The sequence below is a fragment of the Talpa europaea genome (assembly GCF_964194135.1).
Source record: "Talpa europaea genome assembly, chromosome: 6".
Taxonomy (NCBI): Eukaryota; Metazoa; Chordata; class Mammalia; order Eulipotyphla; family Talpidae; genus Talpa; species Talpa europaea.
This window is the reverse complement of record NC_140072.1, coordinates 21,268,118-21,294,816: the sequence shown is the minus strand read 5'-3', so window position 1 is coordinate 21,294,816 and position 26,699 is coordinate 21,268,118. Positions and strand designations below refer to the sequence as shown.

At 36.0% G+C, this 26,699-nt stretch overlaps 1 protein-coding gene across 1 annotated transcript in view; it reads left to right on the top strand.

Annotated features, from left to right (window-relative positions):
- Nucleotides 1-26,699, top strand: part of HEATR5B (HEAT repeat containing 5B) — a gene marked incomplete at its 3' end in the record, with an annotated part of 70,504 nt that overhangs the window by 5,106 nt on the left and 38,699 nt on the right. Inside the window, exons 3-20 of the mRNA XM_084235653.1 lie at nt 507-615; nt 853-1,002; nt 1,230-1,401; nt 3,043-3,200; nt 4,789-5,038; nt 6,230-6,385; nt 7,027-7,277; nt 9,227-9,338; nt 10,464-10,616; nt 11,248-11,347; nt 11,958-12,067; nt 13,004-13,167; nt 14,781-14,956; nt 16,457-16,562; nt 18,314-18,504; nt 20,180-20,339; nt 22,813-23,002; nt 24,333-24,502. Coding sequence (XP_084091779.1) covers nt 507-615; nt 853-1,002; nt 1,230-1,401; nt 3,043-3,200; nt 4,789-5,038; nt 6,230-6,385; nt 7,027-7,277; nt 9,227-9,338; nt 10,464-10,616; nt 11,248-11,347; nt 11,958-12,067; nt 13,004-13,167; nt 14,781-14,956; nt 16,457-16,562; nt 18,314-18,504; nt 20,180-20,339; nt 22,813-23,002; nt 24,333-24,502 — 2,878 coding nt within the window. The remainder of the gene's footprint in view (nt 1-506; nt 616-852; nt 1,003-1,229; nt 1,402-3,042; nt 3,201-4,788; nt 5,039-6,229; nt 6,386-7,026; nt 7,278-9,226; nt 9,339-10,463; nt 10,617-11,247; nt 11,348-11,957; nt 12,068-13,003; nt 13,168-14,780; nt 14,957-16,456; nt 16,563-18,313; nt 18,505-20,179; nt 20,340-22,812; nt 23,003-24,332; nt 24,503-26,699) is intronic.

Genomic DNA, 26,699 nt, shown 5'->3' with positions numbered 1-26,699 from the left:
GCATATGTAAAATGTATATTCTATATATATAAGATATATATATTTGGCTATTATTCCTGTTTGTGTGTGTGTGTATGTGTGTGTGTGTGTATAAAATGATGATAAAGCCCCACCATAGTAAAGAATGTAATTTTGTCAAAATGAATGCTTGATATTGTGCTACATAATTAGAGAATAGAGGGATTGTTGTAGGTTGACAAAATTTGGGAAATCTTCATAAAAGGAAAGCTTGGGTTTCTTCCCAAAGGGTGAATATCACTTACTATGTGAATATGTTTTATTCTCTTGTACATTTATTCTCTTGCATCCCTGAGAACACAATTTGATCTGTCATATTATTTGTTGCAATTATAAAGAATAAATAAGGTGTTTTTGAAAGTTGAAAATTAAGGACTTATAGCCAAATTTTCGTGCACAAATTAAAATTGATTTCTGAAAATGAGAAAAATATAATAAAATTGTATTATTAACCTAACATTGACCAGTGAAACTATAATTTCTTACAGGGCTGCAGTGGCTTGTGTTGGAGCATTTTATGAAAAAATGGGGAGAATGTTAGGCAGTGCATTTCCAGAAACAGTAAATAATCTTTTGAAGTCTCTGAAAAGTGCAGAGGTAAGTTTTATTTATGTGTTTTGCTTATGATAGGAGTTAGATGTCAGTTAAAAACATGTAAGTCTTATGGACTATGCTAGAGGACTATGGGTGCCTAGTAGGGGGTGTGGTGTGCTAACATACACCTGAAGCATGTCATCCTATACCTCTAACTTTGATGTTTTGGTGTGTTCCTGTTTAAATATGGAATTTGCTTTACAACATAGTTTTTAAGTTTTGGTTTATGTTCACATCTAGTCTCAAGGAAGAAGTGAAATTTTAATGAGTCTACAGAAAGTTCTAAATGGACTAGGTGGTGCGGCAGCCTCATCTCATCGTGATATTTATAAGAATGCCAGGTCCCTCCTGACTGACAGATCCATGGCTGTTCGATGTGCGGTTGCCAAGGTTAGTGCTCAGCCATTCTGTAATGCTCCTCCTTGTGATGCTCTTAGTCAATTTTTTTTTCTTTTAAACTTTTAAAATATGTGCATGCTTTTTGTTTCCCTAGATTAGTTTCATTTTGTAGAATTACATATGAATGGAGCCATGTAGTAAGTGCTGTATTTTTGGTTTGATTATAATTGGAAGTGGAGTTCTAGGATGTAAATTACTTTTTTTTTTTTTTTTTTTAGTGTCTACTAGAACTACAGAATGAAGCTGTGTTCATGTGGACTGCTGAACTGGAAAATATAGCCACTCTCTGCTTTAAGGCTTTGGAGAACTCAAATTACGGGGTACGGGTGGCAGTGTCTAAACTCTTAGGAACAGTCATGGCTACAGCGTTGATGCCAAAACAAGCAACAGGTATCATTGTTTGCCTACCCCTGACCTAGATTGTAAGAGATACTTGAAGGTACATGGACTATTTCCTTCTAAATGAGTTACTACCTATAGGCAAGTAATAGACAAATTGTTAGGTGTCTTTATCTAAATAGAAATACCCAAATGACATTTTTTTATGATGATAATGTACGATATTATATATAGTACTTATAGTAGACATATAAGCAAGTAAAGATTTACAAGATAGTTTTGTATAATGTGTTCAAAGGACTGGAATCTGGCATATTCTTTCATACCTTGTCTCTGATGAGACGATCCCTGTTTATTTTTAATTTTTTTATCCGCTATTTATAGCACAGTATTACTTTTCTTTTTTCTTTTTTCTTTTTTTTTTTTTTTTGGCCATTATTGCAGTCAGAGGCATTGATTTTTCATTGTCAGAGGCATTGACTTCTGTGCTGTACAGTTCTGTAGAGATTCCTCAGAGATGGTTATGGGTAGACACTGAGTAAGCCCAGCTCTGTGGTTGTCCCCAACCTACCTCCACTTCTGTATGGTAAGAAGAGAATCAGATGTAGATTCAAGTCCTTGCCTTTAGGTTTAGTAGCTGTGAAACCCTTTGAGCTTTGGTCTCTTCATATCTGTGAATAATTATTGCAATCTATAAATTAGACAATGATGTTAATGATGACAATGATGATGATGTGGAAGGCACTGAATGAAGTGTGTAACAGAATTGTTTTATTTAATCCTCACAAAAGCCATATGGATTTTAAGTAGTTGTTATTCCCTCCTTATAAACAAGGAAATTCCAAAGGCTACAAATTTAAGAATGTCAAATTCCAAAGGCTACAAATTTAAGAATGAGCTCTATACTTCTACAGCATTTTTATGAGAAATTGTATTTGCTACTGGTATGTGAAAGGACTTTATAAGGTATAAAGTTTGGGGGGCCTCCCTGGTGGCATAGGGGTTAAAGTCTCAGCTCTATGAAGCTATCACCAGCCACTGCAGCATGAGTTGGATCCCAGGCCAGGAGGCTGACCCATATGGCACTGCAGACCTCTCCTGTCTTGCCCATTGTTCCCCTCAGCAGTGTATTTCAGTAGATCCACCTGTTCTGCTCCCCACTCTTATTTATATGCATAAATAAATAATTAAAAAAATTACAAAGTTTTGCACTAGGGATAGCAAGTCCATTGCAATTTTAATATTGGTAATTTTAATCCAATGGTAATTTCAATCCATTGTTGCATAGAAAGCATGGCGTTGGCATAGTGTCTTGAGTCTATCTCAATTGGGGATGAGGGCAGGGATCAATGAATAGTATCTGCTGTAGGTGTGCTTTGTTGTGTTGCATTTTCTTTAACTTAACATCATTATTGGACTATTTGGCACAGGTTCACTCAGTTGTTTTTAATGTCTAGCTCCTTCCATTTTTCTTAGTATTTTTTGCTTCAAAATTGAGGTTATTTTATAAATGCATTGTAAACTTTAAGATAATTAGAAAATGGACCCTTTGTCCATTATAGCAGTTCAAGTATCCTTAAAAATAATTTAAAATTAGAATACAAATTGAAAATTTTGAAGTTCTACTATTGGAAATGTTTTTTAACTTATAGCAAAGTTACTTACTTACAAGTTTACTTTTCTTCCTGAAAGTAATGCGCCAGAATGTGAAGCGAGCCACATTTGATGAAGTCTTAGAACTTATGGCCACAGGATTTCTACGAGGAGGATCAGGTTTCTTAAAGAGTGGCGGAGAAATGTTAAAAGTTGGAGGGTCTGTTAATCGTGAAGTTAGAGTTGGAGTTACACAGGTTTGTAATACATATGTGTGAATGAATTCTGCTCGTGTCACTTGTGAAACTTCATGGGAAAAAAATCTAAGTAAAACGTACACACAGAAAGATTTTCAGTCTTGTCTGGTTTCTTTCAAAGTATTTCTTTTACTAATGAATGAATTACATTCATACTCCAAATTACACTCTTATATGGAAAAGTAGATACTTAATAATGTGTAAATAAGCCAGTAGCTACTGTATTTATATAAATATCTAAAAAAATTTCCCCAAATTTTAACTTTGTAGAAAGTCAAAAGTAAATGATTCAGGGCCTCCCCGGTGGCGCAGCGGTTGAGTGCTGGGTTGCGAAGCTGCCCGCGGCCTCTGCGGCGCCGGTTCGATCCCCGGCTGTTCCCCGGCCACCGGAGGAGGGTCCCACATGGCGCGCAGACCTCTCCTGCCGCCCGCTGCTCCCCTCAGCAGTGTACTTCGGTCCTTCTGCCTGCTCTGCTCCCCGCTCTGGCTCTGGTGAATTCTCTCACCCTCCCGCGCTTCTGACTGTACCCAGTGCATGTATAAACAAAACAAACGAACAAACAAACAAACAAATAAATAAAACATGCCTCTATAAAAAAAAAAAAACGTTTTAAAAAAGTAAATGATTCAGTTTTAATTGAAATTGTATTCAGATAGTTTGAAGCATTTAGATTTTTATGTGTCCTACAGTGACCCTATAGCTAAAATTATTCGTTCATACTTTGATTGGATTTACCATCAGTGATTAATCACCAATATAATTATGAAATTAAACCTGACTTAGAATTATTAAAAATAATAATTAGTACCAACTAAAATGTTATGGGTTAGTGACCTAGTAAGAATTAATGTGTGATAAGATGAAATGGTTCTTTTTGATCTTTGTCAAAATCATGTCATCTATTTTTATTCCTGAAACAAGTGTAAAATAGAAGTAACCATTTTTATCTTATAGTCTTAAAGCAAGTATTTTGTAACTCTAGGTCAGTGTTTATTTAAGATGTTAGGGTTTTCTTATTTCTGTAACCTTTTACTTAACTCATCATTAGCATGATTTCAGCTTTCATTCCCTCCTTCACCACTCTGTTCTTCAAGAAACTAATATCTTAAGAACTGTTTTTAGTCAAGAATACTTCTACTGTGCCTCCCCGGTGGCACAATGGGTTGAGCGCCGCTCTGTGAAGCTGTCCACAGCCTCTGCAGCATGGGTTCGATTCCCGGCTGGCCAGGGAGAAACTCACATGGTGCAGCAGACCTCTCCTGCCTTGCCCACTGCTCCCCTCACAGTGTCTTTGGTCTGTCTGCCTGTTCTGCTTCCCGCTCTGTATCTGGGGAATTCTCTCACCCTCCCACGCCTCTGACCAGTACCCCAGTTCTTATATAAATAAATAAATCTTTAAAAAAAAAAGTCTTATCTCTTTAAAAAAAGAATACTACCAGTAACTTTCATGTTTTAAATTTTCTCTATTTTAATTGCAAATCTAATTTATTTTGCTCACTGTCATCAGTCACTTTGATAGTTAACTTATCTGTAATTTTAGTTCACTTTTATAAATTTATTTGAAGTTGTGTTTTAATTTGTTTGTAGGCATATGTTGTTTTTGTAACAACATTGGGAGGTCAGTGGCTGGAGCGTAGCTTTGCTACATTCTTGTCCCACGTGCTTGATCTGGTTTCCCATCCTCGGGCAACGCAAACACATGTAGAAGCTGTGTACTCAAGACGGTGCGTCTCCTTTATCCTAAGAGCTACTGTGGGCAGTTTGTTAGGTGAAAAAGCCCAGATTGCAGCTGCCAAAGAAATATGCCAAGCTATTGGAAAGCAAATGAAAGCAGTAGGTAAGATTTGGTGTAATGTGTGTGCTGATTGAATAGCTCTCCTGATAAGTAGCATCATTGGTTTGCTAGCATGAAAGAATAGTGTATTGTGATTTTTCTGCCTTTAAATATATTTAAAGGGCCTTTAAGGACCTATTTAAAGACCTGATAGTTTAGTATTCAAATGATAGGCTTCATACATTTCCAGGTCTAGAACTATCTAAGGAGAAAAGAGGCATTTAATTACAGTCCACAATGTGTTACCCTATTAGTACATATTGTATTCCTTTATAGTCTATTCATTGATAATGAATGCCAAAGAGTTAGAAAAATTTGCTGTCATTTTAAGGGTTATTAATCTTGAGGTCTTACATTAGCCATTTGACTTTTAAAATTCTAAAAGCAGAATTAAATACAGTGATATATATATATATATATATATATATATATGGGATTTATCGACCTGAATATGTTCTCAGTAATATGACAAGAAATCTTTTATTGTCTCATGTTAAATACATTTCAATTCTAGTGGAAGTTAAGGGTGAGGGTGAGGGGCCAGTATGTCAATGAGAATTTTGAGGAACTAAGAAAACCAAAAGCCACTAAGAAAACCAAAAGCCATTTCCTTGTGGATCTACTTTTTGATCAGTAATTTGACAGTGATACTACCAATGTGTTGTAACGCTAAATAGTAACCACAATAATAAAGTAACAAAAATAGTTGCTATCATTTATTGAATGTGTATTTAGGGCAGTATTGTGCTATATTCTTGACTTGACTTTTTAATCATCCAAATACATTTGGAGATAGGCACTTAACCATTTTAGCAGATGAGGAACTTGAGACTTACATAAATAAATTGGGTGTTTTGCCCAATGTCCCACTGCTAATTGGGGTCTTGGATCTGGGATTTAAACAGCCTTCTCTCTCAAGGGCCTGCCTTTTTATGATGTGTTACTGCTCATTAAAGTGAGATTATGTCCAAAGCAAACAGAATACCTCACTATATTTTTTAAGAATTGTCATGAAATTATTAGTGTTTTAGTCATTTCAGTATTTGTACAAATTTTCTGCTGAGAAATAAACATATACAGACTTCCTAACACTCAGGCATCAGCCAGCACGATTTAAAAACAATTTGTATAGATCAAAAAAGTTATATCACAATTTAATCCACCCATATTAAAGACATACTTTTGTGTTTCTAGAAGCTGTAGTGAATGACACCAGCGGGGAAAACAAATCTGGAGCAGCAGACATTGCAGCAAGCCAGCATGTGATGGTCTGTGCCCTCCAGGAGCTTGGGAGTCTGGTGCAGAGCCTAAATGCCACTGCATCCCCTCTTATTCAGGAAGCATCTATAGGTATGATATTCATTTACATGCTGGAATAGTTTCATTTTTTAGAAAAGCCATACATGTATTTGCTATTTAATTCCTGACAGGTTGTTCACCACCATAGTTAGCAGTTTAGAACATTTGTTAAAAGTTGAATTTTATTTAAGATTGACTGTGATAGTGAATCTTGAATTAAATAATGACATTCAGTTTTAAGAGACAAATAAAAAATAGTCATTGTTTCTAATAATTAGAAACAAATTATTGAATACTTTCACTTAACTTTACATCAGCATTTATGTCTTACTGGGTATAGTTGTACTGAGTAGAAAATGTTCCTTTACTGTTTGTGAGTTATATATACATTTTTGGGCAAAGTTCTGAAGGTAGAAGATGTGTATAAAACTGTAATGATAATGATTTCAATGACTGTGTTATATATAGTCTTTAAAATCATGAAATCACTTTATTTTTTTTTCATTTTTGTTTTTTTCTGGACCCTCACTAAAAGCAGGTCATTAGATGTGATAGGTATTTTTAACTAGAGCAGCTACAGTACATTTATGCCATTCTTTAATAAGTAGTTGAAGAACATGGAAGAATTTTGTTTTAGTCAGGGTTTCATTTGATTTTATTAAACAGTAATATTTTGAGTATTTCTTCTCTAGGGCTTTTGGAGACTGTAACATCAGTGCTTCTTCATCCGAGTATGGCAGCTCGACTTGCTGCTGCATGGTGTTTGCGCTGCGTGGCTGTGGCGTTACCTTTCCAGTTGACACCATTTCTAGACAGGTGTGCTGAGCGACTCAATAACTTGAAAACTTCACCAGAAGCTGTTAGTGGATACAGTTTTGCGATGGCTGCTTTGTTAGGTGGAGTTCATCAGTGTCCTTTGGGCATTCCTCATGCCAAGGGAAAGGTATGACTTGGATGCTAGCTAGACTTGTAAGTGCTGTCATGTGAGTTTGTCTTCATAGGAATCCCTGCTGTGTTTAATGTTGGACTGAAATGGTGACGGTTTTACTATGATAGTAGACAGTAAAGTATTCTGCTAATATGGAATTGATAGACCTTAATTAAAAGTTGATATTTTGGCTCTTTCTGCCTGCTTGTGTCTGTGCGAGTATTTCTTCTCCTTTCCTTTTTTTAAATAATAAATCTGCCCTTTTGGATATTAAAAAAAAAAAGCCAATATTTTGATAGTGGAATAATATATTTGGTGGGGGCATAGTATGGTTTTGTAATTTATTTTAGAGAAAAAAGTCTTTATAATGATTATTTAGAAATCAGATGTTTTTCAGCTTTTAAAAATAAAAATTTCCATTGCTATATTCAAAGTTGTCAGGAAAACATGCTATTACCATATTTAGCATTGTTGTAATGCTTAATGAAAGTTGAATGGTTTTATGAATCAGTTACTTTCTTTTCCTCTTCTTTCTACTATACCTTATACTGTTATCATGATTTTTTTTTCAGGAATATTAAGAGCTTTTATAAATATTATTTGTAGCTTTACACAGATTGGGGCTAGATTTTTAAATCTTATTTTTTTCTGGGTCATTAAGTCCATATCCATCATTCCCAAAAGTGCCATAGCTGCTGCTCAAATCTAGCTTCCAGTTCCTCTTTCTCCAGTTGCCTTCTTGTTCATCACCCTTCTTGAGGGCTTTTTCTCCTATTTTTCCTACAGTGTTTTCATATTTCGCATTCAATCAGAGACCCTTAGAGACTACCCAATATTCAGAGAATAAAATATGTTCACCTTTGTCTGGTAAACTGGTACTTTTGTAATATTTACCTTCAGTCTCCCTGTTCATTCGAATTTCCTGCTGCTTTAATCAAACTAGTCATTATGCTCTCTTCCCATGCTTTCTTTCCCGCTCCCCCAAAAGACTTATTTATTTATTTATACAAGCACTGGGTACAGTCAGAAGCATGGGAGGGTGAGAGAATTAACCAGAGCCAGAGCGGGGAGCAGAACAGGCAGAAGGACTGAAGTACACTGCTGAGGAGAGCCGTGGGCGCGGCAGGAGAGGTCTGCATGCCATGTGGGACCCTCACTGGCGGCCAGGGATCGAACCGGCGCTGAAGAGGCTGTGGCAGCTTCGAAGTCCAGCACTCAACCGCTGTGCTACCAGGGGAGGCCCCCCTTGCTTTCTTTACATTAGAGTTTTGTCCCCACTTCTTATTCACCTCTCCCAAACCTATCTGTGGTCTTTGAGGCCTAATTCTAGTTCCATCTCTTCCCTGAAATCTCTTCAAAACTGCTCAGCCTGTGATATTCTTTCCCTTTGTTGACCATTACTACATCTATACTATTATTTTGTTGTTTAATCATGTGATGTTTTTTATATGTCCTTTTTCCTGTGTCTTCTCTAGGATTTCAGAAATCTTTGAATATAGGATAATACTGCCAATAATGATAGCATTTATTAAGTAGTTACATATACCAGCACTGTTTTGAGTGCTTTGCTGTATTAACTTACTTAATCCTCACAAGAGTGAGGATAATACTCCTCTTAGTCCTCTTTTACCAATGAGGGAATTAAGCAGGGAGGTTAAGTTGTTCCCAGATCAGAAAGCTGGGAAATGACAAAACTGGGATATGAACCCAGGCAGTCTGGGTTCACTATGCCATTCTGGGTCTTTTCAGAGTTCAGAGTCAGCTGTGAATCGGTTTGAGTACGTCTTGATGTTGCCTTTAAAAAAACATATTAGCTGCACTCCCCCACCCCTTCACCAAAAAAAAAAAAAAAAAAAAAAAAAAAAGGGTAACTTCTTTTTAATAAAAAATAGTAGCTAAGTATTTTCCTATTTACTTCCTTTAACTTGTGTAAATTAAAATCTAATTCTAAACTTCTTTTGCAGATGGTAGTTAGCATTGCTGAAGATCTCTTACGGACTGCTGCCCAAAATAGCAGGCTGTCTCTACAGCGCACCCAAGCGGGTTGGCTTTTACTAGGAGCACTTATGACTTTAGGTATGATTGTATTCGAGTAGGATCTTGTCTGACTGTATAACTCTTAGTAGATTATAATGAAAGCTTAGTTTAAAATTATTAGACTAGACTTTGAATGAGACTGGAAAATGGTAAAAATGTTTCCCCATCATTTGGGAGTAATTTCTGTTTTTGGTAATTTTGGCTTAAGTATATTTAATGAGAAGGTCATTACCAAAGTTCATTACCTTACCTGCATAGAAGGTCATTACCTTTACCATTGAAATAGCATGGTCTAACAGATGGATTTTGTGTTAAGCAAAAGAGATGAGAATTTGAAGGCCATCCCCAAACTTCCCATGCTATCCCCAAAAGGAAAACCAGTGACATGATTTTAGCAGGATAGTAAAGTCATATTTAAACAGTTGTTGGTGCTGTATTCTTGGAGCTAACCTTATCACTTCACTTTTATAAGTGCTATGATGTAGCTGAGCAGGCAGGTGAGTTTAACCTTGTGCATAGAATAGAAACATGTATCACTGTGGTTAGGTGTGTTTACTTTGTAGTTCAAATGTTTAATTTCTATGGAGTACATGTATATGCTACAAAGATACCTCTTTAAGTCTCTACTATACTTTGACATAATTTTCTAAGGAAAAAAGGGAATCTTTTCCAGAAATTGATGATAGGTATGTTAGGTGGTATGTTAAAGGAATTCCTTAGAAATGTAAATATTGGTCCCTATTTTAAAATATATTGCTTCTCTATAAGACAATATTAGCCATATGAACTCTCCCCAAAATGGAGTAATATATGTGTGTGTATGTTTGTATACATATGTATTTACAGAAAATATCTCATGATACTATGTAATCCACCTCTCTGAATATGAATATGGTAATTTCTTTTAAATTACTTTGTGTCGATTGATTTTGATTTGATGCTGAAAATACTGATACTTTTTAGATGAAGGTTATGCTTTGATAGATATGTATTTTACTTACTGAATAGGAAACATGTTGAAAATCTTAATGTTAGAGACATAGAGTGAAATGACAGATATAGAGTGAAATATTGTTAAAGTTTATATGTGTTCATTTCTTTGATTTTTGCTTTTAATGTATTTTATGTATATGTATGATTTTGTATTCTCATTTCCTGGGTTAGGTCCATCTGTCGTTCGTTACCATCTGCCCAAGATGTTGTTATTGTGGCGAAATGTTTTCCCTCGATCTTTGAAGGAATTGGAGGCTGAGAAGGCCCGAGGCGATTCCTTTACCTGGCAGGTAACATTGGAAGGTCGAGCTGGAGCTTTATGTGGTAAGAACTGAAAGGATTGTGCTTTCAGAATATTAATTTATTATTAAAATATTTGTAAAATATTTGTAAAGTGAAGGAAAATCATTGCTTAAAACTTTTTTTATATAATGTTGAATTTACAGGCTTTTAGATTTACAGAGAAACTTTATAATCTACACCAGCTTATTAATTTTATAATAAAAATAAAGCCGAGGCTCTGAAAAGGAAGTTAAGAGTTAGTGGTAAAACAGGAGCTGGAGCCTCGGCCTCTTATTCTTTATTGTACTAAGGCACCTTGTTAAAAATACCCCATGATTATTTATTTATTTATTTATTTTTAAAGATTTATTTATTTTATTTATACAAGAACTGGGGTACAGGCCAGATTCGCAGGAGGGAGAGAGGATTCACCAGAGACGGAGAGGGGAACAGAATAGGCAGACTGACGAAATGCACTGCTGAGGGGAGCAGAGGGCGAGACAGGAGAGGTCTGCGCACCATGTGGGACCCTCACCAGCCAGCCGGGATCGAACCGGCACTGCAGAGGCTGTGGACAGCTTCACAGCGCAGCGCTCAACTGCCTGTGCCACCAGGGAGGCCTTATAATTTGTTTATCTTCATTAAAGCTTCTCTAAATCTATCCTTTATCTAGCAATGAGAAGCTTTGTTGCACATTGTCCTGAACTCCTAACAGAAGATGTGATTAGAAAATTGATGACCCCTATTGAATGTGCCATGACTATGATGTCACAGTAAGTAAGCAATTATGACCATTTAACATCCAGTTTTACATATTTATAAATAGTCGTTTTCCCTGTAGTATCATATGATGGCATATAAAACTTTACTTTTGTAAAATGACTTTAAAAACGGTGGTAATGATATAGACAAAATTATATTTTATGGTGCTTCTGTTGCTAATAGTAAAGGTCACAATATAAACTAAATTGAAAATGTAATATGTAGCAGTGTACTTTGACAACATGTAGACACGTTGCTGGAAAATGTTAATAATGTTTAGAATGTTTATGCCATTCTTTTTTTTTTTTTTTAAAGATTTATTTATTTATGCATACAAGAGCTGGGGTACAGGTCAGAGGTGTGGGGGCTGAGAGGATTCACCAGAGACAGAGTGGGGAACAAACAGGCAAACTGACTGAAATACGCTGCTGAGGGGAGCAGTGGGCAAGACAGGAGAGGTCTGCCTTGCCATGTGTGTTTCTCCCTGGCTGGCCGGGTATAGAACTTGTGCTGCAGAAGCTGCGGGTTGCTTCATAGTGTGGTGCTTAACCCCTTGTGCCACCAGGGAGGCCCTTTTATGCCATTCTTGTAAGCGTCTGCCAACTATCTTTGATGTTTCAGCATTCCATCTGTCATTAAAGCCCATGGAGCACATCTGAAAGCCAGTGCTGCAATGGTCCGCTTAAGACTTTATGATATCTTGGCTTTGTTACCTCCCAAAACTTATGAAGGTAAGTGAAATTTGTGATATGTAATAAAAATTCTTCAAAATACCTTTACAGCTCTTCACAGAGTTATATTGTCAGAGAATTCTGACCAAGGCTCTCCCCTGACTCGCCATGCAAGGGAGGAAGCCACTTTGCTTTTTTCATATAGAATATCTAGCACTTGTTCATCTTGTATACATGCTCCTGTCTAAGCCCTAAACATGTATTACTCCTTTGACTCTAACAACAACTTTATAAGACAATTAGCTCTACTTTATAGATGAAGAATCTTGCATACAGAGAGATAATGCAACTTGGCCAAGTTTGACAGTTTATTAAGTGAGAGTTTGGTTCACATTCAGTGGCATGTTCATCTTCAAAGTCTGTTGTTCCAATTACTATCCTAAGCAGTTTAATATTTGTTATACCATATTCAGTAATTTAGGACTATGGAGGGAGAATAGTAATGCACTTTGCAGAAATCAAATATTATATAAAATGCTAATATTAAAAAAGGCATTGATTTGTTTTCATTTCAACCATGCCCATGAATATCGATATGCTCTAGTTCGGTGTTTATACATTATTGGATGATAATAAGTAATATGTCATATTTAATGTATTTAAAATAATATTTAAAAATAGTTACAAATTTAAATGCATTAAAATAAAGTAGTTTAATTTACATTTATCAATATAATATTTAAAAAATGTTTCCTTTGTTTCTATTTTTTGGTTTCTCTAAATAATTTGGGCTAAAAGATATAATTCAGTAATAAAAAAGGAGGTATTATTACTGTATATTAAAACCAGCATTAAAATAGTTAATGTAGTTTTTTTAAAGAGAGCAGGAATGTAATTATTTCATTCCTGTTTAACATGTTGCTGCTCTTTGTAGGCATGATTGTAATTTTCATTAAAATAATTCTTTTTAATCTGATCTGAAGTTCTGTTTTCTAGGATTTTTCAACGCACTTCTTAGAGAACTGGTAGCAGAATTCACTTTGACTGACAATTCAGCCAACACAACTACTTCCCTCCTCAGATCTCTTTGCCATTATGATGATAGTGTGCTTCTTGGCTCCTGGCTTCAGGAAACTGATCATAAATCAATTGAAGATCAGGTAGTAAACCATAAAGGAAATTGAAATATTAGCTTAATCAAAAACATTGACACACAAATGTCATTTAAAAAGAAAATATTGTAAACTAAGGCTTAATTTTTGCTTAGCTTTCTTAGGCATTTAAAGATAGCCTCCTGGTGGTAGATAGTCAAAAGTAAACTGCAATAGTTAGAATTTGGCAAATTGTATTTATTCTATAATCTTTATATTTAGCTACCTTGTGGTAGCTTTAGCAAAGATTAGTTTTAACTGGCTTTTTGGTAATTGTTGTATATTTGTTTGTGACAGGTTATAGAGAAATCAGAGTTATTAGATTGAAGATTCAGACCCTCTTTTGCCCACTATATAATACATTATTTCTCATGTACTTTTTTTTTTTTTTTTGCAGAACTGGGGTGTACAGAGGTGCGGGGTTGGGATGAAAGGATTCACCAGAGACAGAGTGGGGAACAGAACAGGCAGATTTACCGAAATCACTGCTAAGGGGAGCAGTGGGAGAGACAGGAGAGGCCTGCTTTGCCATATGTGGATTAGCTCCCTGGCTAGGATGAGCTCAGACTGTGAAAGTGGTGATAGAGCTGAGATGTAACCCTTATGCCACCAGGGAGGCCCTTGTGTACTTTACAAAGAGAGTTAAATCTTCATCTTAAGGAAGATATTGTGGGTTTAAGTTATTCCTGATACTGTGTTGCTTAATCAAGGTATCCAAAACCCTATCCCACAGTCACTTGAATCACCTTTCCCCCTTTCTTCTGTGTCCTCCACTTCTCCATCTGGACACCATACTACAGTTATATTTCCAGGGTTTGCTTCTGGTTTTGTTTTGACTGACTTCGTTTTATTCAAGTGAAACTGCACAATATTTGTTTTTCTCCTTCTTGATTTATTTCACTTACCACTATCCTCTCTAGTTCCGTCCATGTTGTCACAATGCAAGAGTTTGTGTTTTTATTGCTGAGTAGTATTCTGTTGAATAAATATACTACATCTTCCTCACCCGTTCATCTGTCCTTGGGCACCTTGGTTGTTTCCATAACATGGCTATTGTAAACAGTGCTGCAGTGAACATAGGAGTGCTTATATTCCCTCAAATTAGTGTTCATGTTCTTCAGGTAGATACCTAGGAGGGGAATTGCTTGATCATGTGGTAGATTTTTAATATCTTGAGAAACTGCTGTACTACTTTCCAAAGTATTGAACCAGTCTGCTTTCCTACCAGCAGTGTAGAAGGGTTCTTTTTCTTCATATCCTTGCCAGAATTTGTTGTTTCAGGTCATTATAATATGGTTTTTCTCATAAGTTTGAGGCTGTATCTCAACTTTTGGGGTGTGTGGTATTCTACAAATGTCTAATAGACCCACCTGGTCTAATTCTTCATTTAAAGCTATTATTTCTTCGCTGATTTTCTGTCTCGTTGATCTGCCCATTGAAGTAAATCAGGCGTTGAAGTCCTACCACTACTGTGTTGCTGCCAGTGTCTGTTTTTAAGTTTGTTAATGGTTGTCTTAGATTTTGATGTTCCTTCATTTGGGACCCTATATATTAATGAGGGCTACTGGGACTGGATTTCTTAAAAGTTGATTTTGAATGATTTGTGTGTTATTCTTTTGCAGCTCCAGCCAAATAGTGCATCAGGAAGTGGGGCACTGGAGCATGATCCATCCTCTATTTATTTGCGAATACCTGCCGGAGAAGCTGTGCCTGGGCCTCTTCCCCTGGGAGTTTCTGTCATTGATGCCTCTGTGGCTCTTTTTGGTGTAGTGTTTCCTCATGTTTCTTTTAAACACAGGTTAGTATAAACTTAATTAATTTTACTTAAACATAAACTATATTGTAACAATAAGTATTCCCATCCTATTAACTGTACACAAAGATGAAATAATATGTTCACATAATTTAATCAGGGAGACATACAAGATTTAAAAATTGCATACACATTCCATGTAATTTGAAACTTTAAAATTTGACTCTGTGCTAGTTTCTGGTATCATATTTTGGACTATGTTTTACACAACAAAATTTTCATCACTGTAGTTTACCATTTTATAAGTAGGTTTTGGCTACATCTTTTATTAGAAGGCATCAGTTCTCTAAGTCTTTTATTTTTATTGCTGAAGAAATAAATGGATGATAATTTCATTCCTTAATAACATTTGAATGTCAGAGATCTAAAGTCTGGAATTTTGGAAACTGGTTGTACCTGGTTGTGTTTGTAATAGCAGCATTTTAGTTTGCTATATTCTGTGCCCATAGGTACTACCACTAACTTTAGAAGGCATTTTGTATATTTATGGTGACTTTCTCAAAAAAACAGAGCAAAAATGAATTAATGCAGAGCCTTCACAGATAACTCTTTTGACAAAACATGGCTTAAAAACATTACAATATTGGGCCTCCCCGGTGGCGCAGCGGTTGAGCGCTGGGTTGCGAAGCTGCCCGCGGCCTCTGCGGCGCCGGTTTGATCCCCGGCTGCTCCCCAGCCACCGGAGGAGGGTCCCACATGGCGTGCAGACCTCTCCTACTGCCCGCTGCTCCCCTCAGCAGTGTACTTCGGTCCTTCTGCATGCTCTGCTCCCCGCTCTGGCTCTGGTAAATTCTCTCACCCTCCCGTGCTTCTGACTGTACCCAGTGCGTGTATAAACAAAACAAACAAACAAATAAATAAACATGCCTCTATTAAAAAAAATTTTTAAAAAAAAGTATTACAATATTTATGTATAAATGTTATTTTTTAAATGTATAAGTAACTTGATTAATTGCTTTGAATTCAGGGGAAAACACTACATGTTAAAATGTTTAAAATTTTTTGATTACATTAAAGGTGAGAGACATTTATAAAGCATCTGTTTTAATGTCCTTCTTTTAAATTTAAGGAAATCTAGGCCTCAGAGTTTGTGGTCTGTCCAAATTTGTACATGTAGTTATGAGAGCTGTAACTAGAACCCAGGATGACCTTTTTAATATTTTTATTTGTTTTCTTTTAATTAAAAACAAACCACCATTTAAAACAAATCATCATTTCATCCTTTCATAACGTGCTTCTTCTCCTATCCTCCTCTTTCTAACTTTAATTCTATTTGTCACAGTCCACTGTTGTGGTTTCGTTTGTTTTTTTGTTTGTTTGCTGTTTATTCCACATTTAGGTGAAATCATCCAATATTTGTCTTTCTCCTAACTTATTTTACTTTATATAATTCCCTCAAATTTCTTCCATTTTCCTGCAAATGGCAAGATTTCATCTTTTTTGTAGCAGAATAGTATTCCTTTATCAATCTCTGTTCTATTACAGATTACAGATGTTGGATCACTTTGCTGAATGTGTTAAACAAGCCAAAGGTGTTCGCCAGCAGGCTGTGCAGCTCAATATATTTACTGCAGTTCTGAGTGCATTAAAGGTATTTACTTTTAAGACTTAATAAATGTTCAAAATTAAGATTTTTAATTAGTATTTTTATTAAGTTAGGTATATCTAGGTTATGATGATGTTTGTATATATATGTTTCTTGATAAAACTGTTTCTATACTAGTTTAATTAAGTTATGAAAGACTTTAGATTGTAGTTTACCTTATAATTAAATGAATATTTTATGTTTTGGTAATGTTAAAATTCTTACTTTAATTTGACCCCTCAAGTTTGATAAGTGCTATTGAGTTCTTTCATAAATTTCAAAGATATCTGACTGATGGAATATGGTATTCCACTGAAAGTTAACTAGATAAAACTTTGGTTTAATTTGTGGTTTAGACCATCAACCATGACAGGCTATATTAAAGTTTTAGAGATTGTGTTCTGACTTATCTAATCACTAGGTTTATGACTAGTGTAACTTTTTTTTTGACCTTTTTGAATCTCAGTTTCTATGTATATGAAGTGAAATAACAAATATTTGACTATCTCTCTGAGCTCATACAGTCTATAGTGTCTCCTAATGTGTTTGAAAACTTTATTATTTAGCAATAAACTTATTTCATTATTGGTTTAAAATAAAATCAAATACAAACAAGTGCCAAAAAAGGCATCGCTTAAATTACGCTTTGTAAACATCAAGAAAAAAATTGGGGGCCTCCCTGGTGGCACAGGCAGTTGAGCGCTGCACTGAGGAGCTGTCCCGCAGCCTCTGCAGCGTGGGTTCAATCCCAGCCAGCCAGCAAGAATCCCACATGGCGAAACAGACCTCTCCTGTCTTGTCTCTGTTGCTCCTCTCAGCAGTGTATTTTGTCAGTCTGCCTCTTCTGTTCCCCGCTCTGTCTCTGGTTAATCTTCTCATCTTCCCGTGCATCTGGCCTGTACCCCGGTTCTTGTATAAAAATAAATAAATCTTTAAAAAAGAAAAGAAAAAATTGGTTTGTACCAATTATATACAAAGAAGTATATTTGTACCATTTATATATGCCCTATTTAGAGACAATCATACCTACATCTGTCTTTTTTTTAATAAGGTTGGTATGGTCATGGTATCCATCAGTGGCTACAAAGCTGGTGACCCACTCCTGTGCTTTTCTTCATAGATATGTTTACTTATGCCTCCTTGATGTCTGATGTAATTAACATGTTCCCTAGACACCACAATTTCAAGTTTTGGTAGCAAAGAAATAAATTTTCAGGATGCTAGATATAGTTAGAAAGGAGATACCAATATTTAGTATGATAAGTAAACTACATCAACATTCAGTAATGATGATTCTTATTTCATTCTGTCTTTAGATATATATTGCATAGACTCTTTAAGAAACAAATGTCTTTTTTGAAATTTTTATGTAGATGAATTGCTGTTTCATACTCATGAAGCTCTTATTGATAGTTACAATGACAAATACAATCAGGTAAAATGATTAAAATTATTGAATAGTGTAGTGGTCTTTATATGTAAAAAACAACTTGTGTTTGTCTTTAAGTGTAGACACTTACAGGAATTGTTGGTTTTAGGGCCAGTTGGACTTTATATTAAGTTCTGAAATCATATTTAGTAAAGTGATTAATGTCAATTTAATTGTTATTGATTCTAGGCATTGTATGTGCATATGGAAATTAGTTCAAGAAATAATTTATAAAAACATGTATATAAAAATTTTCTTTCTGCCTTTTGATGTGAATTGGCATCATTATTATTATTATTTCTTTCCTTTTTTTTTTTAATAACTGTAGGGCTTAGCAGAAAACAAAAGTACATTAGGACCTGAGGAAGTTCGTAAATCTGCTCTAACACTGGTTATGGGCGCTCTTGACAACCCAAACCCCATATTGCGATGTGCAGCAGGGGAAGCTCTTGGAAGAATGGCGCAGGTGGTTGGAGAGGCAACTTTTATTGCTAGAATGGCCCAATACAGCTTTGACAAGTGAGTGCTTCTCTTTACCAATAAATACATTCTCATTTAGACAATGATATCTTTTAAGTAATCAATAATTTTTTCATTGGACTATACATTTTCCACATGGAATAGCATGTGACAATATTTTGGGCTTTTAATAGTGATCTCCATTTTGAATTCAATAATTGATTAAACTTTTTTGATTTTGAAAAACTTTCAGTGTGGGGAGGGCTTCTAATCCAGCTGTTGAATGTTATTTAATGGAATTAAGGCAATTGTCAGTAGAACTTCTCTCAGTTATGTGTATTCATTTAAGATGTGCCCTGAAATCCTTTTATCTCTGCCTCACTCTCCCGCCCACCCTCACCCCAAATCCTTTCTGGTATTTGCTTTTTGAAATAAACCATTTCTTTTTCTAACTATTGACATATTTACCATATCTTAAATTATTCCCCAAACAGGGGATAAAGTTAACCATTAGGTTTTTGGGTTTTTTTAAAAGATTTATTTATTTATTTATTTATACAAGCACTGGGTATAGTCAGAAGCACGGGAGGGTGAGAGAATTCACCAGAGCCAGAGTGGGGAACAGAACAGGCAGACTGACGAAATACACTGCTGACGGGAGAAGCGGGCAGCAGGAGAGGTCTGCGCGCCATGTGGGTCCCTTGCTGGTGGCGGGGATCGAACCGGTGCTGCAGAGGCTGCGGGCAGCTTCACAGCCCAGCACTCAGTCGCTGCACCACCAGGGGAGGCCCTAACCATTAGCTTTTAAGAAAGTCTTTATGTGTTAATTAAAAAGAATGATCAGGTACTCCCTGGTGTCGCAGCAGGTTGAGCGCAGTGCTGTGAAGCTGTCCGCAGCCTTTGCAGCGCTGGTTCAATTCCCAGCCAGCCAGGAAGATTCCCACATGGCGAGGCAGACCTCTCCTGTCTTGCCTGCTGCTCCCTTCAGCATTGTACTTCTTTCCTTCTGCCTGTTCTGTTCCCTGCTCTGTCTCTGGTGAAATCTCTCACTCTCCTGTGCCTCTGGCCTGTACCCCAGTGCTTGTATAAATAAATAAATCTTTAAAAAAGAAAAAAAGAGTGATCACAGAGATCCAAGGTGTGGTAGGGTGACATGCATTTGAAGAGGTGTGATCTGTGTCTTAGAATCACAGACAGTGTTGTAAATCAGTGTTGCCTCAATGAAAAAGCAAAAACATATTACATTAAAAGTAATGTGAGAGGGCCTCACATTCTGCAGCAACAGTTCGATCCCCGGCCACCGGCGAGGGTCCGACATGGAGCGACAGACCTCTCCTGCTGTGCCCACTGCTCCCTCAGCAGTGTATTTCGTCAGTCTGCCTGTTATGTTCCCCACTCTGGCTCTGGTGAATTCTCTCACCCTCCCGCACTTCTGACTGTACCCAGTGCTTGTATAAATAAATAAATAAATCTTTTTTTTTTTTTTTTTTTTAAAGTAATGTGAGAAGTTGTGGTTTCTTTTTTAAATTTTCTCTAAACTTAGACTTTTGTTCAGGGAAATGTGTAACATTAACCAACCATTTTAAATTGAACCTCTCACGAGGGAGTGTAGAAGTAAAATCGTGATTGTAGCCTTCTGATTTCCAGAATAAATCCCCTTTATTGTATGACTGATAAGCTTGTTACTACCATAGAGCAATAGGAAAATCTGTCCTTAAAGCCTGACTTTCTTCAGGTTGAAATCAGCCCGAGATGTTGTCTCCAGAACTGGGCATTCATTGGCTTTGGGTTGTTTGCATCGTTATGTTGGTGGGATCGGCTCAGGACAACATCTGAAGACCAGTGTCAGCATTTTATTGGCTTTAGCACAAGATGGAACATCCTCTGAAGTCCAGGTACTATAATACTGATTTTTTCTTATGAAATTAAAAAATGTTTTTAGGAATGTTGTTTGCTGTCTAAAATAGTAGTGATAGGTTGTTGGAAAAAAATGTGTTTGGGTCTTTTTTTGTCATTTTACTTTATTAAATTTGTCTTATAATGGTAATTGAACTTATTCCTAATATAGTCCTTGAAACATTATTTTCTTTTTATTATTATCCTTTGTAATTGTTTCTTTTTTTTCTTTCTTTTTTTTGCATTTCCTTACATTGTTAGATCAAATTCTTATTACTATGCTTCTTCACTCTTTCACTCTAACACCCCAATCCAGGCCAACGATCATTGGTTGAATCTTAAATTACACACCTTGAATTTTTTTTGTTTTTTCTTAAACACAAATGTATACAGCTGCAATGAGGGTTAAAAGCCTTATTTGCATGAAAATATGCTACACTCTTGATTTTCCTCTGGACATTGATACACCTAGAAGTAGTAAGAATGTGTGAATACAGCAGCATTCAACTCACTGGCTTCAAACTGGGACTCACACAATTAATTGCCATTACTGCCTGTCGCTAGTTTATTAATGAATGAGCTCCTTCACAATAAAAGATAAAAGACATTAAGTTAACAAGAAGCTGTAGTCTTTAGACTTAGTTTGCCTTTGACTTCTTACTAAAGACTTTCAGCTGTTAAAGTACAAATTTTCAAGAGTATTTAGAACAAATATCAGGTAATCTTGTCCTGAAGAGGTGCTATACTGCTTTTTTTTTTTGGGTGGGACGCTTGCCAGTGGCAGGGGAAGGAGCAGGCACTGCAGAGGCTGCAGTCAGCCTCGCAGCCCAGTGCTCAACCCCTGCGCCACCAGGGGAGGCCCCTATACTGCTTTTTTAAATCCTGTTTTCAGGATAGTCAGGAAGTAAATAGCACAATTATAAAAGTATTTTACCCAAGAAGTTTCTCCTTTTTTTTTTATGTAAAGTGGAAGCTAGTTTTCTTTATTTTGTCTTCACTTCTTTCTTAGCCCTTTCTTTATATTAATTTCTTAAAACTGAACTTTCCTAAGTGACCATACTGCTGTTTTATATGACAGGACATTTTACTATAATTTGGATCATTTACATTCTCCCTAAGGTACCATTTCAGTTTATATCTTCAGTTTATATCTAAGAATGGAGAAGTAATTATTACATTTCTCCTAATCTTCTCTTCTGTTTAAGAATCCTACCTCAAAATTTATCCTTTACAATGGCATAATTATCTTCATGTATACTAGAAATTTATTGTTCAATAATGCTTTATTTTGGGTCTCTCTGGTGGCGCAGTAGGTTGAGTGCAGCGCTGTGAAACTGTCTGCAGCCTCTGCAGCCCGGGTTCGATTCCCAGCCAGTCAGGGAGATTCCCACATGAGGCAGACATCTCCTGCCTCGCCCGCTGCTCCCCTCAGCAGTGTATTTTTGGTCATTTGCCTGTTCTGCTCCCTGCTCTGTCTTTGGTGAATCCTCTCCTGCACCTCTGGCCTGTACCCCAGCTCTTGTATAAAAATAAATAAATCTTAAAAAATAATAATACTGCTTTCTTTTTTGTATCAACTTCTCTCTTTAGGTTTTTGTTATTATTTTATTTTTATTTGGTAGGAACACTTCCTATCAAAGTTTATTTCATAGGGAAATTTTTCCATCAATGCTTGTTTTAGAGTCTCTGAGTGATATACTTTTAGAATCTTTGCATATCTATAAAATGGCTTCTTTTGCCTTCACATTTGTGTGATATTTTAGTTTGGTATACTATTGCTGGCACAGTCCTTCTAGCTCATTATTCATAAATATTTTAGTATTTTCTTTCTTCTGATGTTGCATATGAAAGGCTAATGGTAACTTGATTTTTATAAAAGCACTTCGAATTGTACTTCAAAATTAACATCTCAGTTGTGGTCAATTAAAAACTTTCAATGTGTTCTGTGGGAAATTAAAGGTAACAAAAGCCAATAATCAAAGCAATGAATGTACAAATACTGCGTAAACTTTTTCTGTTAAATAACTTTGAGTATCTAGAAATTAAGGTGTAATGATGAATTTATTTTCTTCTTTTATACTGTGCAGATACTACATAACTCCAATAGTCAGTGGCTTATGTAAAAAAGTCCTGAATTAAGGGGTGTTAGTGGATATCATAAGTATTTTATTTCCCATCTTTTTGTTGCTTTTGTCCAAAAATTTATCTGAAATATATATATATATATGTCTATAACCTTATACTTACCATACTGTATTTATCAAAACCATAAGTTTATGTCATCTGCTTATAAGAAAATCCATGTATAAAGTAAACCTGAGCAGCTTAAACCTGTGTTGTTCAAAGGTCAGCAGTGCTTCTAGACTATTAATTTAAAAACTAACATTTAGTATTTACTAATGTTTAAATTTAAAAATCAGCTCAGTATACTTTATTCCTTATAATTGAAACAAATTTTTTTTTTTATTACAGACTTGGTCTCTTCATTCACTTGCTTTGATAGTGGATTCTAGTGGCCCAATGTATCGTGGCTATGTGGAGCCAACATTATCCTTAGTTCTTACCTCGTTGTTGACAGTTCCACCTTCACATACTGAAGTTCATCAGTGTTTGGGTAGATGCTTGGGTGCTATAATAACTACTGTTGGTCCTGAACTACAAGGTAAGTAAGTACATCTTAAAGGAACTAGACAGAAGTACTGTCTTTCAGTTTCCTGAATGTCACCATCATGTTGCTTAAAGAAATCTTGCAATAATAATCACTATGTACTTCATGTTTGCAATTTACTGAATAGCTGGAACTCTGCATTTTTATGTGTTCTATTTAATATCAACAATAAACCTATGACATGACAGTGGTTTTAGAAGTTTTGAGCAGCGAAAATATTTCTAAATGAAATTTTATGAGGAATCTCATAAAGACCAAGCTGAAAGTGGAGTTCTTTTTGCCTGGAGTGCCATCTAGTTGTCTTCATAGGCTTTTTCTTCACTTTTATCTGACAATAATCCTGAAATGGATATAGCTTTCTGTTTTACAAATGAAAGAAGTTAAGAACTTTTCCAAGGTTATTTTATACACACACACACACACACACGTGTGTGTGTGTGTGTGTGTGCGTGCGCGTGTGTGTGTGTTTGTGTTGCTAATGAGTACCTGGAGTCAGAGGTAAAGCCCAGATCAGTTTCTTTTACCTGCATTCTTACCAACCTTGCTATGTTACCTCCATTTGGACAGATATTTTAAAAAAGCAGTAAAAAAAGACCTTAAGAAAGAATGCTAGGATTGAACAATATCTGATTTAGACATGTCTCTTTCTTGGACTGAGTATCCTATGAGAAAGTTGATAGTTCTTTCTTCTAGTGACTATCACAAGGATATGGGAAAAATAGTTTTGTACCTTTGATTAAGTATAACTGTTTAGCATACTTTCTGATGTGATGATAATGAAGTGATATGTATTTTGAACTAGAATACAAACTAGAGTATGTAAAGCGTGATTTACTTGTTTGGTCTATACGTATATAAAATTATTTTTGTATGTATATGTACAATTATTTTAATTATATTTGGCAATTAAAGCATTTTAAATAGACATATACTCTATTTTTCCTAACTATCTGTAAAAATTGCCATCAATCTTATTAGAAAAATAGGATTTGAAGTTATTTTATAATAGTAGTAATAATATTGGTTAAGCAGAAAACCAGAGATTGCAGAATCTTCTGATTCTTTCAAACAAAACAATGGGTTTAAAAGATTCTAATAATTTATTAGAGAATAAATATAAACCTAGCAAAATCTTGGAGAAATGAATTATTGCCATCCATATATAATTGTTTTTTAAAATAATTTCTGTGGACTGTTTGTTTTTGAAACAATCTGAATTGTAACCAGAAAGAGGGGTTATTTAGAAATAATTGTCTTCTAGGAATATTTTTGGTGATAGTAATAAAATAATTGTATTTTACATTTTCTTCTTTTGTACTACTAGGGAATGGAACAACAATTTCCACAATTCGTTCTTCTTGTTTGGTGGGTTGTGCAATAACCCAGGACCATTCAGATTCTCTTGTTCAGGCAGCTGCCATATCTTGCCTTCAGCAGCTTCACATGTTTGCACCACGACATGTCAACCTGTCTAGTCTTGTTCCTAGCCTTTGTGTAAGTATAAAGCTGTTTAGTTCATTGGTTTATTTAGGGAGCCTCAAATTTGTTTCCCAAAAGATCAAACTGCATGTAAACAACGAGTTTCCTAGATTGTGAATTCTAGGATTTCATCTTCAGTAGTTTTTTTGACTGTTCATTTTATTCATTGGTTTTCTTTTTTACCTTTGAAAATATATTTTGATTAATTGTTTATTTCTTGATATTTCTGGTCCTTTCTACTCAGAATTTTATTTCCTAAACTTTGATAACTTCTAAGGATGTCTTGGTATCCTCACAATTACTAATATTTTTTTTTTAAAGATTTATTTATTGATTGATTGATACAAGCACTGGGTACAGTCAGAAGCGTGGGAGGGTGAGAGAATTCACCATAGCCAGAGCGGGGAGCAGAGCAGGCAGAAGGACCGAAGTACACTGCTGAGGGGAGCAGCGGGCGGCAGGAGAGGTCTGCGCGCTATGTGGGAACCCTCCTCCTGTGGCCGGGGAGCAGCCGGGGATCAAACCGGCGCCGCAAAGGCTGCGGGCAGCTTCGCAACCCAGCACTCAACCGCTGCGCCACCGGGGAGGCCCACAATTACTAATTTATTATTCACCCCACAAATACTTTTTGAGAGGTTGATCTATGTCAGCCACCATACAATGTACTGGGATACATATGTCTAGGAGAGATGAAACCTCTTTCAGTACTAATTATTTACAGATAAGGTAAGTGCTAGAAATGGCTGCAGGGGATCATATAAAGGACAGCCTAAGATAATCCAGGCATTCAGAATATTTTCTCTGGAAAAAAAAAATTTAGGGCCTCCCTGGTGGCGCAAGTGGTTAAGCACCACACACTATGAGGCAATCCGCAGCCTCTGCAGTGTGAGTTCTACCACTGCCGGCCTGGGGATCAGCCCACATGACGCAGCAGACCTCTCCTGGCTAGCCTGCTGCTCCCCTCAGTGGTGTGCTTTGGTCAGTCTGCCTGTTCTGTTCCTCACTGTCTCTAGTGAGTCCTCTCACCTCCTGCATCTCTGGCCTGTACCCCAGCTCTTGTATGCATAAATAAATAAATAAACTTAAAAAAAAATTTAAGGTATGATCAGCAAGGTAAATAGAAGTTAGTTTGGAATCGAGAGTAACATCTTAGATAACACAGTTTAGGGGAAAATATGTGAAAGGCCCTCAGAAGGGAAGAAGTGTGATACATTTAAGGATCTGCTTGGTCAATTGTGGTTAAGGCAGGGAGAGAAGAAGGTGAGGTGGGACCAAGAGTTATGAGATGAGTTTGGATAATCAGCTGGGTGACAGATCATGTAGACTTTTTAGATATATTAAAATTTGGAACAAAGGAAAATAAAAACCAACTTTGGCCTATCCTAGAAGCAATGGGTAACCATTAGAGGAAGCTATTCCACAGGGTAGGAATAGGATCAGATTTGTCTTTTACATGTTTCATTCTTGCTTTATGGTAGAGAATGGACTCTACAGTGGAAGAGTTATGGTGATCTGGGAGAGAGTTGATAATGACTTCCTTTAAATTGGTAGCAATGAGAATTAGGAAAAATAGATGGGTTTGAGTGATATTTAAGAGGGAGATTCGATAGAATTTGTTGATTGATTGCCTTTGGGGAAAAGGGAGAAAAATGTGATAGGTTTCTAACTTAGGCATAGTAACATAATTTCCTCAGATTAGCATATTAGAGTAGGAGAAGAAATCTACTCTAATATATAGAAATTATTGATTCAGTTGTAGACATTTGCCTAGTTAGTTACATGGACCTAGAGCTCAAACAAGAGAAGTGTGGTGGAATGGTAAGTTTGGGTAGCATGAGCATTTAGATGGTAAATAATGACATAGGAGTAGATGAGATCACTAGGGAGAGAGAGTGCTATAATGGAAACTCAAAATATAAAACTTAGGCAAAGAAACTTAGTAAAAAAAAAACATGCAGAAGGAATCAGATTAAAGGAAAAATAGGGTTTGTGGTGGTCACAGAAGCAAGTGGAATAGAGGAGTTGTATCATACATTGTCAAGAGATAAAGTGAGATAAGATGGAATATGAGCAGAAACTTCCTTCCAAAAGTTTGACTATAAAGGAAAGGACAGAGGACAAAATGTCAAGAAGGTGATGGGGTCAGGAACAGATTGTTTTTCTCCTATAGCAGTGAGACGTCAACATGTTTTAATGTTGATGAGATGGTGGA